At 35.0% G+C, this 16,151-nt stretch overlaps 1 protein-coding gene across 3 annotated transcripts in view; it reads right to left on the reverse strand.

The window, feature by feature from the left end:
* Positions 1 to 3,420: 3,420 nt before the first annotated feature.
* Positions 3,421 to 16,151, reverse strand: part of GRB14 (growth factor receptor bound protein 14) — a 54,646-nt gene continuing 41,915 nt past the window's right edge. For all 3 annotated transcript variants that reach the window (XM_015869046.1, XM_015869048.2, XM_015869047.1), the window contains 9 exons: positions 15,865 to 16,002; positions 15,104 to 15,214; positions 14,814 to 14,909; positions 14,210 to 14,290; positions 11,896 to 12,012; positions 11,739 to 11,796; positions 11,562 to 11,649; positions 8,418 to 8,511; positions 3,421 to 5,911 (listed from right to left, as the gene is read on the reverse strand). In XM_015869046.1, the coding sequence (XP_015724532.1) occupies positions 5,765 to 5,911; positions 8,418 to 8,511; positions 11,562 to 11,649; positions 11,739 to 11,796; positions 11,896 to 12,012; positions 14,210 to 14,290; positions 14,814 to 14,909; positions 15,104 to 15,214; positions 15,865 to 16,002 (930 nt within the window). In that variant the 3' untranslated portion in view covers positions 3,421 to 5,764. The remainder of the gene's footprint in view (positions 5,912 to 8,417; positions 8,512 to 11,561; positions 11,650 to 11,738; positions 11,797 to 11,895; positions 12,013 to 14,209; positions 14,291 to 14,813; positions 14,910 to 15,103; positions 15,215 to 15,864; positions 16,003 to 16,151) is intronic.

Here is a 16,151-nt window from a genome sequence, read left to right on the forward strand (position 1 = left end):
GGCCTTAGCTTAGCCCACACCTCAACCACATCAACATCCCTCAGTCATATTCTTCAGTAAGGCTGTGCTGAGCAGTGAATAAGCAGAGCTGAAAAGAAAGGTAGAAAAACATGAGGCCACCAGTAGCTTTAGCACTCCCTTCCCCTAGCCAAGAGTCCCACCTGGGAATGGGACTAAGAGCCCACAAGGCTACTCTTACCTATCCCACTGGTAGCAGTTAACAAGGACCACAGCTCACAGCCCTGGCCTGTAGAGAGGTGCTGTCACATTCCATCCTCCCTCACAAGATCATTACAATCTAATAATATATTGCATTTGACCACAGACTAGCACATACTAGCAGGCCTCACAAAGCCACCGGCGCTGCCTGGCTCCAGCCATGGGGTTCCCTCAGGGCTCCCAGTTGAGCACCCACAGCCTTCCCTCATCACAGCTTCTCTGTTACCGAGGCACTTTTCCCTCAGGAAAGAAAAAGCCAGGCCCCCAAGGGCCACCACGTCTCTCTTTAGTTATTCCCATAACGGGAAATAAAGCGGTTGATTTTACTTTCACCCTGGGAGGAGAGCCAACATCTCCTCAGGTGGACTCTAGAAGGCCCCTACTGCTGCCTATCCCAAATGTGCTTAATGTGCAAAATGTGCCCTGGGCACAGCTGTGAGCAACAGCCTCGTCTCACAGCCCCTCTCTGGTAACTTTAGCTCATGGTGCTGCCCATCAGCCTGCTCCTGTGCTCCGTGCTCCCACACCTTAGGCCTCACCTGAGCAGTTCCCATGGTAACCCCAGTGCCACACACATGCCTAAATTAAGCATATACCTAAATGCAGTGGAAGCTGCATTTTGGTACAGAAAGTGCATTATTTATTTAATTTTTTAAACTCTAAAGCATAGAGGAATGTTCTGTATTATCAGCATTAGTCACAAAATTCTGTTTTGAAAATGCAGCACATTAGTGGATCGAATTTCCCCAAAATGCTTAGAAGATTAATAAAATAATCCACTTAGCAGAAAGGGGAAAAAAAAGCACAAACTATCCCTGTAAGAAATCACTTTATTGCCTATACACGTGAATGAGCTGTTTTAATACTCAGGTTCACTGCCTCCTCTGCGTTTAATCTCTTTCCTTTTATGTCCTAAAAGACTTTCAGGCTTTTTTAAAATTAATTATACAAATCATTAGTATTAAAAAGGTAATGGTTTCAAGAACAAGCTTCACAGACTATCTGCATATTTAATCATCTCTGCTAATAAATTTTTAATCACTCATTGAGTTCAGGTTCTTGTCTTGGAGCTTAACTTGATAACAAACCTAGCAACTGGTAGAACTAATTGGTACAGAGAAAGTGAATAATTTATAAGAGGAAAAAGCACTGGGTGTTCTGGAGGTGTGCGGAGACCACAAGTCACAGATATTTCTGGGAGGCAGCAGGAAAACAGGGGCTGATGACAGGAATTCTGTGATACACTGCTGACATCCAGAGGCCAACAGTCAACACTGTTCACGTGTGTGAAGCGGGCTGAAAAGCACACTGTAAAGTTGGATTCATTAAGTTTTAAATATTCATGCACTTCATTAAAGTTAACATTAATTGCTCTATCATACACATTGATTATGCATAGACCATAAGTGTTAAACCTCTGAAAGCTTGCAAGTATGTTCAAGTAACCGGGCATATCTTGTATTTGAGGATTTCAGTGAAAATGACAGCCAAAAAATTGAAATTGAAAACAAAACGCATTACTGTGGTAAAGAATTGAAGTTTCAAATATCACAACAATCATAAAAATAATTAACCAAGTAAAAACACATGTGAATAATATGTTGTTTTGTATTTTTCTAAAATAAAGCAATAAAGGTAATAAAAACGATATGAGATTTCTTACTGACAAATGGTGAACTGATTTGCAAGCTATGTGTATGAAATAGCTCTGAACAGTTAAACATTAAGAAATGGCTTTTATCTAGATGAAGATGACTAAGTTTATAAAGCAACATAGCAAAACAAAAAAGGCTATTCCTTTAAAATAACCTGATCCATGTCTTAATTTTAAGATGTCCCAAGCCCACATACACTGCAGAGAAATTCTACCCCCGGGGAAACACAAAATACTACAATTCTTTAACCAGGATGTAACAGACAATATCTGACAGAAATTCAATTATCCTTGAAAGGCCCCACTTGTAGTTAGTTACACATGTAATCCTCTTTTATTTAACGGGTTAAAGCTCTCTTTCAAGACGTTAAGTTTGATGAAGGCTTGTTATATGTCTAAAAATTCATTAAGCGACTTAATAAGATTGTTAAGTAAAAACATTCAAGTTTAAAAATGTCATTTAATGCTGTCCATGGAACCTTAGTGCTGGCTGAATGTGTATGTACATTATGAAACACTAGTGAATTAACTTTTAATCTCCTTTGAGCCAAAAAGATTTTAAGATTGGAAGCTAAAGCACAAAGGGCATGCCAACAACTACAATGCTGTGCTTTAGAGCAATCTCTGAACTAGCTCACATCTTCCAGAGCGTACCCCTGCAGGGCTAATTACCCCAGACAGAAGGATGTGCTTGCACAGTTACACTGCTTCTGGTATCTCTGCATGGCAAGCTTGCCTCCTCCTGACACCGCACTACACAGATACACTCACAGAAGTCTAGATTTTAAAATCTGAAGAAATTATGAAGTGTTTTTCAAACATGATGCTTCAAACCTACTTTGACATTGATTTTTCTCCAATTAGTTTAAGCCTGTATACTCTGACCTCCCCAGAGTAAAGGTAAAAACATCTCTCTTTCTTGTATATTAAAATAAAACTTTCCAGACAATATCAATTGCAATTACATGTATATATTATTATAATTTTAAGTCTTTATATCTCTTGTGAGGTAGACATAAAATTGTACTTTGCAGAGAAGTTAGCTGGTGGAGACAGACAGACCAGTCTGCCCAAAATAGTACTGATTTCACCCTGAGCTGTTAACAACTCCTGATTAGCCAATTTTCTTTGTGAAGGTGGGCACCAAAGAAGTGTACTCTTCCTAATTAGAAGCCACAGTAACATACTGAAATTCTGTTTGAACAGCATTGCCCACACCCTTTAAGAGCTTTATGGTCAAACATATACCGGGTGATATAATAAAAAAACTTGCCATTTTTCTGACAAGAAAATAGTAGTTGCTAGAAAAGATCATGTAAGTCATACATCAACCACCTGTACCATTTAGCATGTTTTCAAGTAGTCTAGAATATCAGAGAGTTTTTTGTGTGTTTGTTGCTGGTCTTTTTTAATTAAGACTACTTCTTCCATGCTTCAGTAATACTGAAACATAGAGGTAGCCTGTTAACTCGTCTATATACCAACTTATATTTCATTAGTTTTACTATTTTGGTATAGTCATAAACAACCAGACATTTCAGGAAATGTATGCAGATATTTTTTTATTATTTTTTTTTTAAAAAGGTTTAGTATTCTTAGCAAGATTTCAGTTTAGATTTTAATTAAAAGACCTGTCAGAATGCAGGAGGCAACATTTTACAGGTAAGAGTGCTTTGAATATTTGCCAGCTAAAAACTCTTTCAAATGTCCAAAACCCATGCTCATTAAGCAACACTGCATTTATTTGTTGACTTGTCTTGTTTGTTTTTTTTTTTCCACTCGTGCAAACAGAAGAAAGCAGGCAAGGATTCTTGATGGTTGATATCTCTCAATAGTCCTCACAGTCACCTTTCTAAAGGTGAAAAGATACATACTTACTGAGTGGTTAGTTTCTCTACCAGCTGTACTGGCAAATATATAAATACAAATGGAACTGATGGCAAAGCTTTCGCATGTCCAGGTAGACTAGAGAAAACAACTCATTTCATTTGTCAGACAATCAGAAAAATGGGAATGCAACAATTTTCTTTATTCTATGCCAATTTCTGAAAGAATACAAGGCCTCAGAAGAAATCCCATTGCTAAAATAAGTCTGAAAAGGTTTTAATTAAAACTACATTTTTGTAATTACAATTTGAAATTATATTCAAGGTTTAAGAGTTAAATTTATTAGTCTGTGAAGAGTTTTACAAGGCATTTCTAATGTAATGAGCTCAGACACCACATATGTTGCATCTTTGGTACACATTATGAAGAGTTGCTTTTTTAATGAGCTTTAAAAACTCTATTTGCATGCCAGAGGAAAAGGTCAGTGATGTGTGGATCAAGTCAGTAAATTAAGTATCACAGCATTATGTTATTATGATCGCCTTCCACAGGCACACAGTAACTAAACCATAAACTGTAGCTACCATATTCTAATGCACCCATTTACACAACCCTGCCAGCTGATGTGCACTGACACTACTGTATCTTGGGTCCATCTGCTTTGTCCCTTGGCCAGGCCTCCTTCACTTCCACTCCCCTCTAACTCCTGTAGCAGAATACTTGGTGTGCCTGATGATAAGAGAACAAAAGCAGGAACGGACACAGGGCCAGGATTCATCATGATTGGCCATCTCTAAGCACTACCTTCCACTACAGGCTTTACTCTAGGGATCCTCATCTTCGGATCCTCATAATGAAACCAAACCTATAGAATAACAAAGTATCAGGACAGGAAAACATCTTTCAATTCAAGCTTCGTTCCACTTAAGCCTTTGCACAAGGATCCAGAAGTACTGTATCTTTTTCAAAATACTGATACCAAAAATATTTCTACTGCCATGGTTCAAAATTTCACTTTACCTAAACAGATCTTTATAAGTGGAACACCTGGCAAGATTGGTTGACTTGTAGCTATGTTGAAATGTGTAATCTTGTGATAAATAATAAAGTAAGCAAAGAGCCAACTGCAAATACAGTCTTGACAGCTTTTCAGCAAAAAGAAAAAAATCACTGTATTCACCTTTATTTGTTCATTTTAAGGGCCAATGAAGTTGATTCCCTTCTCAGCTCTAAAACAAGCCACAGCACTTAGCAGGGGGTATCTGTGTTAGAGACTGTAGGTATACTTATATACAGGTATATAGGTATATATAGAATCTGTGATTCTTTGATTCTATACCTCTTTACACACATTTATACATATCACAACCAAGGAAACAAAGCTCCATCTCTGTATAAAGGTGCCAATCTAATCATTGGGTTGGACAAAAATTTTACATAATCGCACAATTGAATACAGCCAACCAGTTATAAGTACTTTTAATGATTTTTTGCTTTTTGAATGACGATCCTCAAAGTAGCATTCAAAAATATAATGCAAAATATTTATTCATTTTATTTACAAGTAAAATGTGCAGTTCAGCTTATCCTTACCACAGTAAATTTTGTTTTTCTATGCAATGAATAGAAACTATAAGAACCATTTGAAATGACAAAAAAAAAAAGAAAAAAAGAAAGAAAGAAAGAAAGAAAAGAAAAGAAAAAAAAAAGAAAAAAAAAAGAACAAAAACGAACAAACCCAAAAGCCTAAGAGCAAAGAACTTCTATTCAGTTGTATTTCTGTAGAAGGTACTTTTACATTGGGAAAAAAGAAAAAAAAGTCCAAGACAACACTAAAGAATTACATAGTAAATAATATATCTATTTTAAAACCACAGAGTTATTTTGCTTTGACAATCACAAAGTTCTTATCTATATTGAATGTACTTTGTATTTTTTGGTAGTTAAAATTCAGAATCTTTATAATGTAACACTTTTTACTCTTCTTATTACACAAATTGCCTTGAGGAGAAAAAGTATTCTGGTATCTTCCCTTTTTCTTTGATGAAGCAACAGATGCTTTGGTTAAAGAGGAATTCGTGCACAATAGTGTTTTAACTTGCAAGGTAGTACTCCTTTATTAAGTTGGTAGAATTCCACTAGCTGGATGAGATCTGTAAACCTGGTATGACCATCATCAAGGGTATAGAACAGCTTCCCATCATCTTCCAACTGTAAAAATGGAAAAACAAAATGGAATCAAATCCTCTTTTGATATGGTACTTCTTCATGATTAAAGCACTTGTTTGAGAAGTCTTCTTGTAGACCAAGGTATTCATAATTTTATGACTATGGATAGAAGGAAAAATAAAAGAGATCATTCAGAAACAGTTCAAGAGCAACAAAAATAATGTATTCTTTAACTTTCCCTCTAAGATAGATCCATGCCTAAAGGCTAAGAATAATTTGATAAGCATCAGAATACTCTTTTTTGCACTGGTAATATTATTTTATGCCTTTGCTTTGGCGTGATATTTAGAGTTAATATAAATACAGTTTTAACAGAGTGACAACAAACCCCGTTTCAGCTTACTAATACCTTTCAACCTTAGCTCCATTCAGTATACCATAGAACTTCTATCTCCAGTATCACTTATTTTCTAAGGTGCCATGTGGCTGCACACTAGTGCATTTGTCTACTGGTTGAAACTAACTATATAAGAAATTGTCTATCAAAAAATAACATGCTTGATGTAATAATATGTTCTATTTGAAGAAGAAAGTACTGCTGCTGAGCGAAAAGTACATGCTAGACCAAGTGCAGGAAAGGCAAAAGAAAGTGGAAAACACAGCTTTTTTTCCTTAAAAGGGAAAAAAATATTACACAACATTAAGAGAGTAATGAACAGAGCTTTCTGAACTATGGCTGGCACAGAGCAAGACTTGCTGTACTACAGGAAGATGCAACTATCCTACTTGAGTACAGTGGGATAAAATGTACTCATCTCTTACCTGCAATTAAGAGTTCACATCTGAAGCAGCTGTTGAGCTGTTTTGTGATTTCTGGTTAGTCTACCCCTTCCTACCAAGTCTGGAAGTAGTTTGCAATTCCTTTGTTTTGAACTTTTTACAATCAGTTCCCTGCCACCCTCCTGCAATACCTATTGCACGTTACTAATGTTAATATGACACAAGAATTAAAGCAGGGAAAACTCAAACTCTCAGGATGTACATCCTATCCAGGATGTTTTTAATCTTAAGTAAGCTAAAATGTAAGAAAAAAAAAACCCAAAAAACATATAGAGACTGCTGCTTTGTGGTAGCTTCCTGCCACATCTGCTCTTAGAGCAAAGAATATCTGTTTCCTGATAAGAAAAAGGGGTTTCTTGAATTTAAGAGTTAAAAGACGTCTCAATGAAGTAGAGTCATACAATATTTGTACAGAGTTCAGAAGGGTTTCTAAACCACACAACAGTTATCCTAAAGTAAATACTAGAAGCAATCATAGTCAATAGAAACAGAGACCTTAAACCTAGGATTCTGATCACTGAGTATATGCTGATACTCACATAGGAACCAGGATATAAATATCAGCTTTGAAGAAAGGGTTCTTTCATTGTCTGTAATTAACACAACAAAAATCCCAATAAACTGCATTTTACTTGACACTGATTGCCTTCTTTTCTCTTTCAAATAATGTTTAAGTCTTATTTTACAGATTTATATATATATATATATATATTTATTATTTTGGGGGGTGGGGGAGTGCACTAGGTACCATCCCTAGGTAAGGCATACAGAAATTTTCTGAATGACCATATTTGACCATATGGAAGCTAGAGGGGGTTGAACTCAATGATCTCTGGAGGTCCCTTCCAACCTCTGTGATTCTGTGATTCAGTGATTTGGTCTGGAAGAAAGGTTCTTGCCAAGATAGAAGAAAAGGTGCAAGTATTCTCAATTATGACAAGCATCTGTAGCTAAAATGGACAATGTTAAAAGGCTTCTCATCCCAACAGAAGCAGACTGAAAAAGCGAACAACAAAAAAAAAAAAGTCAACAATACCTCCTGTATAAACCTCTAGAGGAAGTGGAAAGGACAAGGAAGACTGTCCATTCAGACAGAACTGGATGTCATGACTGAAAACTGATGGAAATATGAGTGAAGAAATTTCAGCTTACCTATAAGTAATTGGACTAAGTAAGCCTTTTTTTTTCTTTTTTTTTTTTTTTTTTAAAATTGTCCTCCCTAAGAATACATGGACATGATTATACCAAAAAACATGAATTGTGAAAAGAGGGGATTGAAAAAAAGGTTTAGTAATAACCAAACATTTAGACAGATGAGGAAGTAATACACATATACAGGTGGAAGAAATCTACCTACATGAATGTCTGAAAAGCCATTATGATCTTTATTAAAATACAGCCTTCATGCAATCACAGTTACTTCTATTTCAGCTCAAATAGATTTGTGCATTTTCCCAATGTATTTATTAGGTAAACTAAACTGTAGGATTACGTAATGAGAATCAAGATTTATAACAAATCAATTGCAAATGTCATAAATTTTCAACTCCAGAATATTTATGATTCAGGTGATACAGCTGTTATGCTTAGTATATTCAATATCTCCTTTAAAGCAGCAAAGGGGAGGGGGTGGGGAGGGGTGAAGATACCACAGTTATTTGATTGTATTGGTTTACAATTGTAAAAGGAAACTGAAAGTTTTACTTACTGGTACAATTTGAAAATGCTTTATCTTTAATCCATGACTCAATGACAGCACAAATGTTTTGGGGTTACTTTGACTATCACGTACCAAGAACACCCTAAAACAGATTGAAAATTTTCAGATTAAGATTACTCTGAAGCTTTTGTAAATATCCTCTGAAGTTGTTGTAGTTTTGAAACAGTAAGCATCGCGAGAAGCAGAAATAACATTAATTACAAAAATCATGCTTTTGATCAATATTCCTTTGAAAAACTGTCACTGAAAATACTTTTCCTTAAATTCTTTTTCACCTTAAATATTATGTGAAAAATCTGCACGAATAACACTGCAGGCATTTGTTTTTATGCTGCATAGAATTATAATGCATCAGACAGAAAAACACCGTCAAAGTTTGTGCTTTAAACAAAATTTTTCTTGGACTCTGACAGTTACCTAAATCTCAAACTTTAAAAAGAAAATCAAAAGGTTAAAATTCTACAGGAAGTCTACAGAAAAGGTAATGCAAGACATACTAAAATGATTTTCACCTTACCTATAGTCATAAATACACACTCATTTCTGTACACTGTCAACATTTCCAATTCCCACAGAGTCACAGTCTATTTCATAGCACCATTGTTGAAATCACAACACTCTCAATGGTCAACAGTGTCACTGCAACTAGTTATTTGATTTCAGACAGACTGTATACGTAGTTTTGCCATAACCTTGTAGAGTAATCTGGTGCAGATAAAGGATGAATTTAATTTCATTGGACTGTAGTTTTTGTACTATCAGTAGGGAAGAACAGTTTGGTGGGCAGAGGGAAATACCTGGTTCACGGCTTTTTAGTGAAAAGTTTGAACTGTCTGGAGTGGGTACAGCTAGCAAATGTACCAAAGAAGAGAAACGAAGGGACAGTCATTGGCAAGCATTTGCCTTTTTCAGAAGGCAAAAGAAACGGGTAATATAGACTTGCAGATGTCAAACAAGCACCAGCCACCAGCTTTTTCCCAACCACATATCAGAAATAAGAGCACAACAACTGTATGAAAAGAAGCGATTTCAGGAGAAAAAATAAGACAGAAAAATCTTTTAGTGGAGTTTCACAGGATAACAACTTGTATCCAAATTACAGAGTACTACTGTTTTAATTCTGAATATTTTATGAGTTCTGTTTTTACAACAAACATAAGAAAACATCTGAAATTAAGAAATTTTGAGTTCAGAATGATTAACGTTTCTATCAAAAACGTTTCTATCAAAACCCTCATTCAGACTAATTCAGAACGCTGATACGAATTCAGTTATGAAAGAGGGATAATTGCCAACCCACCATACAACAGTAAGATAAGGAGGAATATTTCTCAGTACATTCAGGTTCTCCTAATAAGCTCTCTCTCACCATCTAGTGGCTTTTCACCCCTTTCCAGGACATCAATTATTTTTTTTTTCTTTTTAAAAAAACAGTGAGATCTCTCATGTAAACTTATATTTTCTACATGTTTGTCACTAAAAACTGGCTTTGTTTTTAATTCAGAAAGAGAAAAGAAGAAAAGGAAATGATAAGCATGTGCCATTTTTCAAACATCCAACTTGAGTTCTCTATATGAAAATACCACGACTCACATTAAACAACATGCAAAGTAATCACAAAGTGTGTGAAAAAATTGGAGGTGGATTAGGATTTGTCTGTCATTTTGTTTGCTGGAATACATAAAAAGTTCTTCACTCTTTCCTAACCCTATCAAAACTAACCGGCTTTAATTGAAGAAGCTTTTAAAAGATCATTTTATTGTCAAGAAAGGGCTGCAGTTCATATACTCTTAGAAATACTGGTTGGAGGGGGAGCTTTTTAGATGTGCTGGATGACTCCAAAAACATTCTCAAAAATATAAAAGGAATTTTCTGAATGACCAATTGCATTTTGTCATGGGCCTTTTGGAAATGCTATTATCCTATTCATCTATTTGAGGGCCGATCAGTTTGCAATCCTGTCAACTACTTATCACTGAAAAGTCCTTAAATGTAAAGGGGTAAAGTTCAAAATCTGCAATGCTGCTACATGAATGCCTTAAAAAATGTTTCTTCCACATTTGAACAGTAGATCCAAAAGAAATAAGGAGTGCTATAAAGGAATATGATTTCTGCAGTCAGTAACTGTCATTTATTTATTTCAACTACTGAAATCTTTATTCCTTTCTACACTAGTCCTTTCACCTTCTTTTAGCCACATAAACAGTGTATTTGTTGGTATATATAGTATACGTCATATACATAACAGATCTCTGCTTGGAATCAGTTTTACCTTTTAAGCACCTTAAAAGGTTTAACTTGAATATTTTTTCTCCAATGTATACTGTAATGCATTTATGTCTTCACTGTAGTTCGTGAGTATAAACACCAGTTTATGATTGCTGATACAACTATTTTATAATCAATTCTAAACAGACCACTCAGGATTGTTGTTCTCACCAAAATCACAGTGCTTATCTGCAAATAGCTCCAAGAATGTTTAATAGGATAACTCATTGAATGAATGTGGCCCAATTTTACACAGGAGTCTAGAATTTATACAGGAGTAGAAATAAAAACACAAAAATTAAAAATATCAGGGTTTGATAATGAAATGTATATTCTGTCATTTTTCTCTGAATGAATATTTAAATGAGAGAAAAATAGAAGCAATTAGCCTTACCCTAATACTCATTATTTACCATTAAGAGATAGCTGGATCTTTACTCATTTTACAAGTAAAGGCATACCCTTTTCCAATGGCTATCCCTACACAGTTCATTTTGGAATAAGGTTAGGCAGCTTTCCGAGTTTCCTTCACTCTTTCATCACTAATAAGAGATACAAAAGAGAACAGTGCCAAAGTTGAAAGGTCACAGAGAATATTGTGCAAATACACAGCTCAGATGCTTGGCTCAGAGAGAACACAAGTAATCTGTCAGTGACAGAACTGAAGTGTTAGATCACCACTTTAATGCTTCCAAAAGACATAAAATAGAAACCAACTGATCCCCAGATAGCCCTATATAAAAGAATTTTTATTTCTATTAGGTAAGTGCAAAATCTTTCTTCCTCCATCTCCTTCCTACAATAAAAAGTAGAATTGTTGGCTAGAAATATGTCTCAGAAGGGTTATTTAAAGAATTAGCTTACCCATCTACAAGCCCATGCTGTAAAATAAGTCTCTGAGCTTCATCTCTAGAGATTTTATGATGAAACCATGACTGAGATCTGTGAATAGCTGTAGAAATAAAGATATTTTAAAAATATACGTTGGCTTTATTGAAACAACTGCTGCATTTCTTCTGTAATGAAATAAATCACACATACCCATGTTGGACATGGCAATCGGACTACCATGTGAGTTGAGTCGCAGACAGCCTCTCCTCTGTGTGAGAATTAAAAATGATTTCAATATTTTCTTGTTAAAAAAATAAATAAGTTAAGATTGAGAAACAGTATTCTGATAAAACAAAGATGTTTATACCCTCCAGGCTAATCCTTCTTCAACTGCAACGGAAAGGGCTTCTGTTGGGTTTTCTATAATTCTGCTTCTGTGTCCTGAGAAATCCATTGCAACTAAAGAATTTTCTGAAATGCTCCTCTGCAAAAAAGAAAAACAGATTTAGTCTGTTTCTCTATTTTATTATTTTAACTAATGATCCATGTTTTAAGATAGAGCTTCTGAGTAAGTGCTATGTTTTATAAACAGCGTTTCAAATATCTGCAATATTTCCCACCACAGCCAAACTCATTATACCACAGGTACAGCCCTGTCCACTGCTACAGAACTAAATTTCACAGCTTGGCAGGACAAATCATCTTTTTTGCAGAACTGTGATACATCTATACACACTTTTAACATAAATTCTACTTATATGTGTAAGGTAACTATTCTTAAGTAGTTCAAGAAAAAAAGATAAAATAAGAAAATCCTACCCGTAATCATCATATAAGCAAAGAATTAAAGTTTTTTGCTATAATTTATGTATTTATTGTAAAATTTTTCCCTCAAAGTTTACTGCATTTAAGCACTGGAAACAGGCACTTCTTTGGAGATTAAGTTCTGTTTTAATACTCCCCTTCAAATTCCTGGCCATCAAAGAACAAGCACAAATTCAACAATTATGCAATCTGGTATTTAAAAAAAAAAAAAAAAAAAAAAAAGCCTGATTTTTCTTTCCCTCCCAGTGAATATCAAGTTTTTAACAACAGAATAAAAACAATTTCAGGTCTTAAAGCTCACCAAAACACTACTTTGAAATTCAGGTTTATAAAAAACTTGTTTGATGCTGATTGTAATGTCTCAAACATTGGCTGGTGCTGCTATGACAAATAATTAAAAGAACCTTCCGGAACTGAAGTAACATCTAGAACACAGGAGGCCCAGATTTCTGTCCAAAACCAAAGGAGCTCTGTTTTGTCCCTGCACAAGGGTAACTAGAAACAGAAGGCAGTAATTCTACAGGTCACTGTAGTCTAAGGTCTGAGTAACTGTGACACTCGGCAAAAGCAAAATAATAGGGAGAATAAGACAGTGTCTGACTCTAGGAGAGACGAGGGAACTTCTTGTTGCTGGCAAGGTTATAAACTAATCTGGAATATGAAAACCTGAACATACTTTCTCTATGAAAACACTTTCTCTATTTTCAATAGCTTAATCACTTCATTCTTGAGTTTATTTTCTGTTTAACTCACAAATTCTAGACAAGTATAATAATTGTATCATGCTTAACCCAGTTATATATTTGGCACTAGAATCTAGATGTGCTATAGTGTATGTGGCTGTGCAAGAGGAGACAGAATCAATAATGGCTCCCACACCCATTATGAAAGTAGCAGCTGGCTATCATTAGCTTCTTGTAACAGACAGTATAAATAGTCTGTATATTAAGTGTAATTGTGAAGCCGTGCTTATCAGCAATATCAGAAAACAGTATTTTTGTGAATCCCCATAAAAGCAGATACACATCTTAAGTGTTTTGTCAGCAAGAACTACATTAAAAAGCTCAAAACAAACAAACAAACAAAAAAAAACCAAACATCATAATGGATCCTGGCAACAAGCAATTTTTACACAATTTAAACCATAAAAAGCACAAAGTGCTATACATCACTCAAAAACAAAGAAAAGAAAAAAAAAAAAGAAGTGACTGGGATAAGTAAGATAAGGTTTTAAAAGGACAACCTGATCCCAAATTATCTGGCTGAGGAGACAAACAGATCATCAGTCTACAGAGTGCTATGCCTCCAAAATGCACTTTTGCCAAATTATGGTGTTCCTCCGAGCTTCAGGCAGTATCACAACAGGTTAAATCCAATTTAAATAAATAACCATATGGGGCAGTTACAAAAAAAAAAAAAAAAAAAGAAAAAAAAAAGAAAAAAGACAGAGACAGAAGCATTACCGCATACTGAAAAGGATTTGTTAAGGCTTTCTTATTCATCGTTTACAGTACATGTAACCTTAAGCACGTTATTCTTTTTTAATGCATTTACAGTTCTGCTACTTTTTTTAAATCCTCACTGACAGTGATAATAAGCCAATAAACTCCCCAAATACTGACTATCTGACAAAAGAGAAAAGCCTGCTAACTGGTCTGAACTGCCCAACTCATATTAAATAAGTAAATTAATTAATTAGCTCTCTCATCTACTCAGATGCCCCTAAAGATTTCACACATTCAAAGCACATTTAAAATCTGCAGGACCAGGTCAGTAGTGTAACTGGCAAAAGTCACTTAAAAATAGCATGACTGCAGAAACAGTATATTTACTCATGGAGCTACTGTGGGACGTACCATAGGTGTTATACTCAAAGGGCTGCAGCCACTTCTACCTTGATATGGTTGCATGTAATTCTGATACAGCTGCATCCCATACTAAAAACAGAAAATAATATGGTTAGCATTTTAAACCATAAGCCTGAGCCGAAGAAACTTTCTTCCAGGTGTAGAAGGCAATGCTATGATTCCATGATTTTTTATCATTATAAAGTAGGGACAAATGCTGTTAAGATAATGAAAAACAACATCGTTTTTGCTTTAGTTTTTCTAAACGTACATTCTACATGAAATTCTGCTCATTTAATACATCAACTGACCTACACCTGTTTTTTCCACAAACACATTTTTAAAACATCTCATGTATTCTTGTAGCTTTGTTTGCCATTACCAACATTGTCTCTAAGTTCAGCAAAGTTACATATAAGTGCATCCCTTCCCTTACGATTATTCCAGTAATTTGGCCTGTCTGGTGAGATGAAACTTCAGCTTTTGTCGTACATTGATAGCATTGATAATGCTATTACATGGGAACCTATAATTATGTTATTTCCCTACTTCACACTATAAAAATTAACATAGTAAACTTGAGAAAGAAGTTAACTCCACACAGAAAAGTTACCTTAAACAACCTTATTGCTGTCATCCAACAGGTCCTACTTTGTTCATCATCTGCACAGAGCTGTTTCAGGTCTCTGGTTCCTCCTGATTTGTTAGGCTAGAAGGCCACAGCACATTTTTTTTTTTAGCATTAAAGCATATCTTGAAGATAATACCTGTTGAAATAAAAGCCACTAATTCTCCTATTTTATAACAGACAGCTGAACATTGTTTTCAAAAGCCTTAAAGAAACTTAAGCTTACCGAAAAACTGTGGCTTGCTTTAATATGTATCAGAATGATAAGCTTGTACCTTAAAGCAGAATCCATAGCTTGTTGGTGCTCCAGAAATCTTTTTGCCTGTCAAAGACATGTATATATCACTATTGCTGAATTCACAGAAAAACTGCAGATGCCTTGGCTCCTATAAAGAAGAGCAATGTAATACAGTTAGACTACTTTTAGCTAGCATCTCCAGATAAGAAACTCAGAATAGTACAGCAGTTCTCTTGTTCCAAAATAAGGTCTTACATCTCAGTTTTAACTGTGATGCTGTCTCATGAAATCTAGAAAGAGGCAACTCAAAATTCACTTCTTAATGCAGAGAACAAATACCTTAAACTGGTCAAATAGTTTGCTCTTCCAGACAGAAAACATGAAGTATAGAAGGCATCAGATTTCTGGGAAAATATCTACTAGATTCACGTCACAGTAGGAGTAGAATTTGGAAGTTTTGGGAGTAGAATTCATTTCAACCATCAAAATAAAATATACTTTTAGAATTTGAAAAACATCACACTGCAGTAATTACTGTTGAGTATTACTTGTAGCTATTACCTCCATCTTCCAAGATAACTCTAATTAAGTCAGGCAAAAATAAATAAATAAATAAATAAATAAATAAATAAATAAGAAGAATCTTTCCCATTACAATAGATAGAATACAAAACATTTCCTTTTTAATCACATAATGTACAATTTAAATTAGAATTAATACTGTATTAAATGACAAATACATATACACGCACTCTAACTTCAGAGTTCTTTCCTCTGGTGTTTTTTTCCTTGCCTTACCTTAGATGTACCTTTAGTGGAAAAGTAAAGGCCAGATCTTCTCAAAACAAAGTATAATTTTTTCCATGATTTTTTTCCCTGCTCTTTTGCATGTAAATAACCATGAATCTCAGGATATGTGCTGGAGCTTAGGAACATCTGAAAGAAAATATCAGCCACACATTTCTCTTTTTATCTGAGGTCATCTTGCTATTTCATTATCATCTTCAGACAAGACTAAGAGGAATATACTGCTGATAACACTATTACACCACAGTAATTCAGTTATTGGATCTAACCCCATTAAG

This window comes from Coturnix japonica, chromosome 7, assembly GCF_001577835.2.
Source record: "Coturnix japonica isolate 7356 chromosome 7, Coturnix japonica 2.1, whole genome shotgun sequence".
NCBI lineage: Eukaryota > Metazoa > Chordata > Aves > Galliformes > Phasianidae > Coturnix > Coturnix japonica.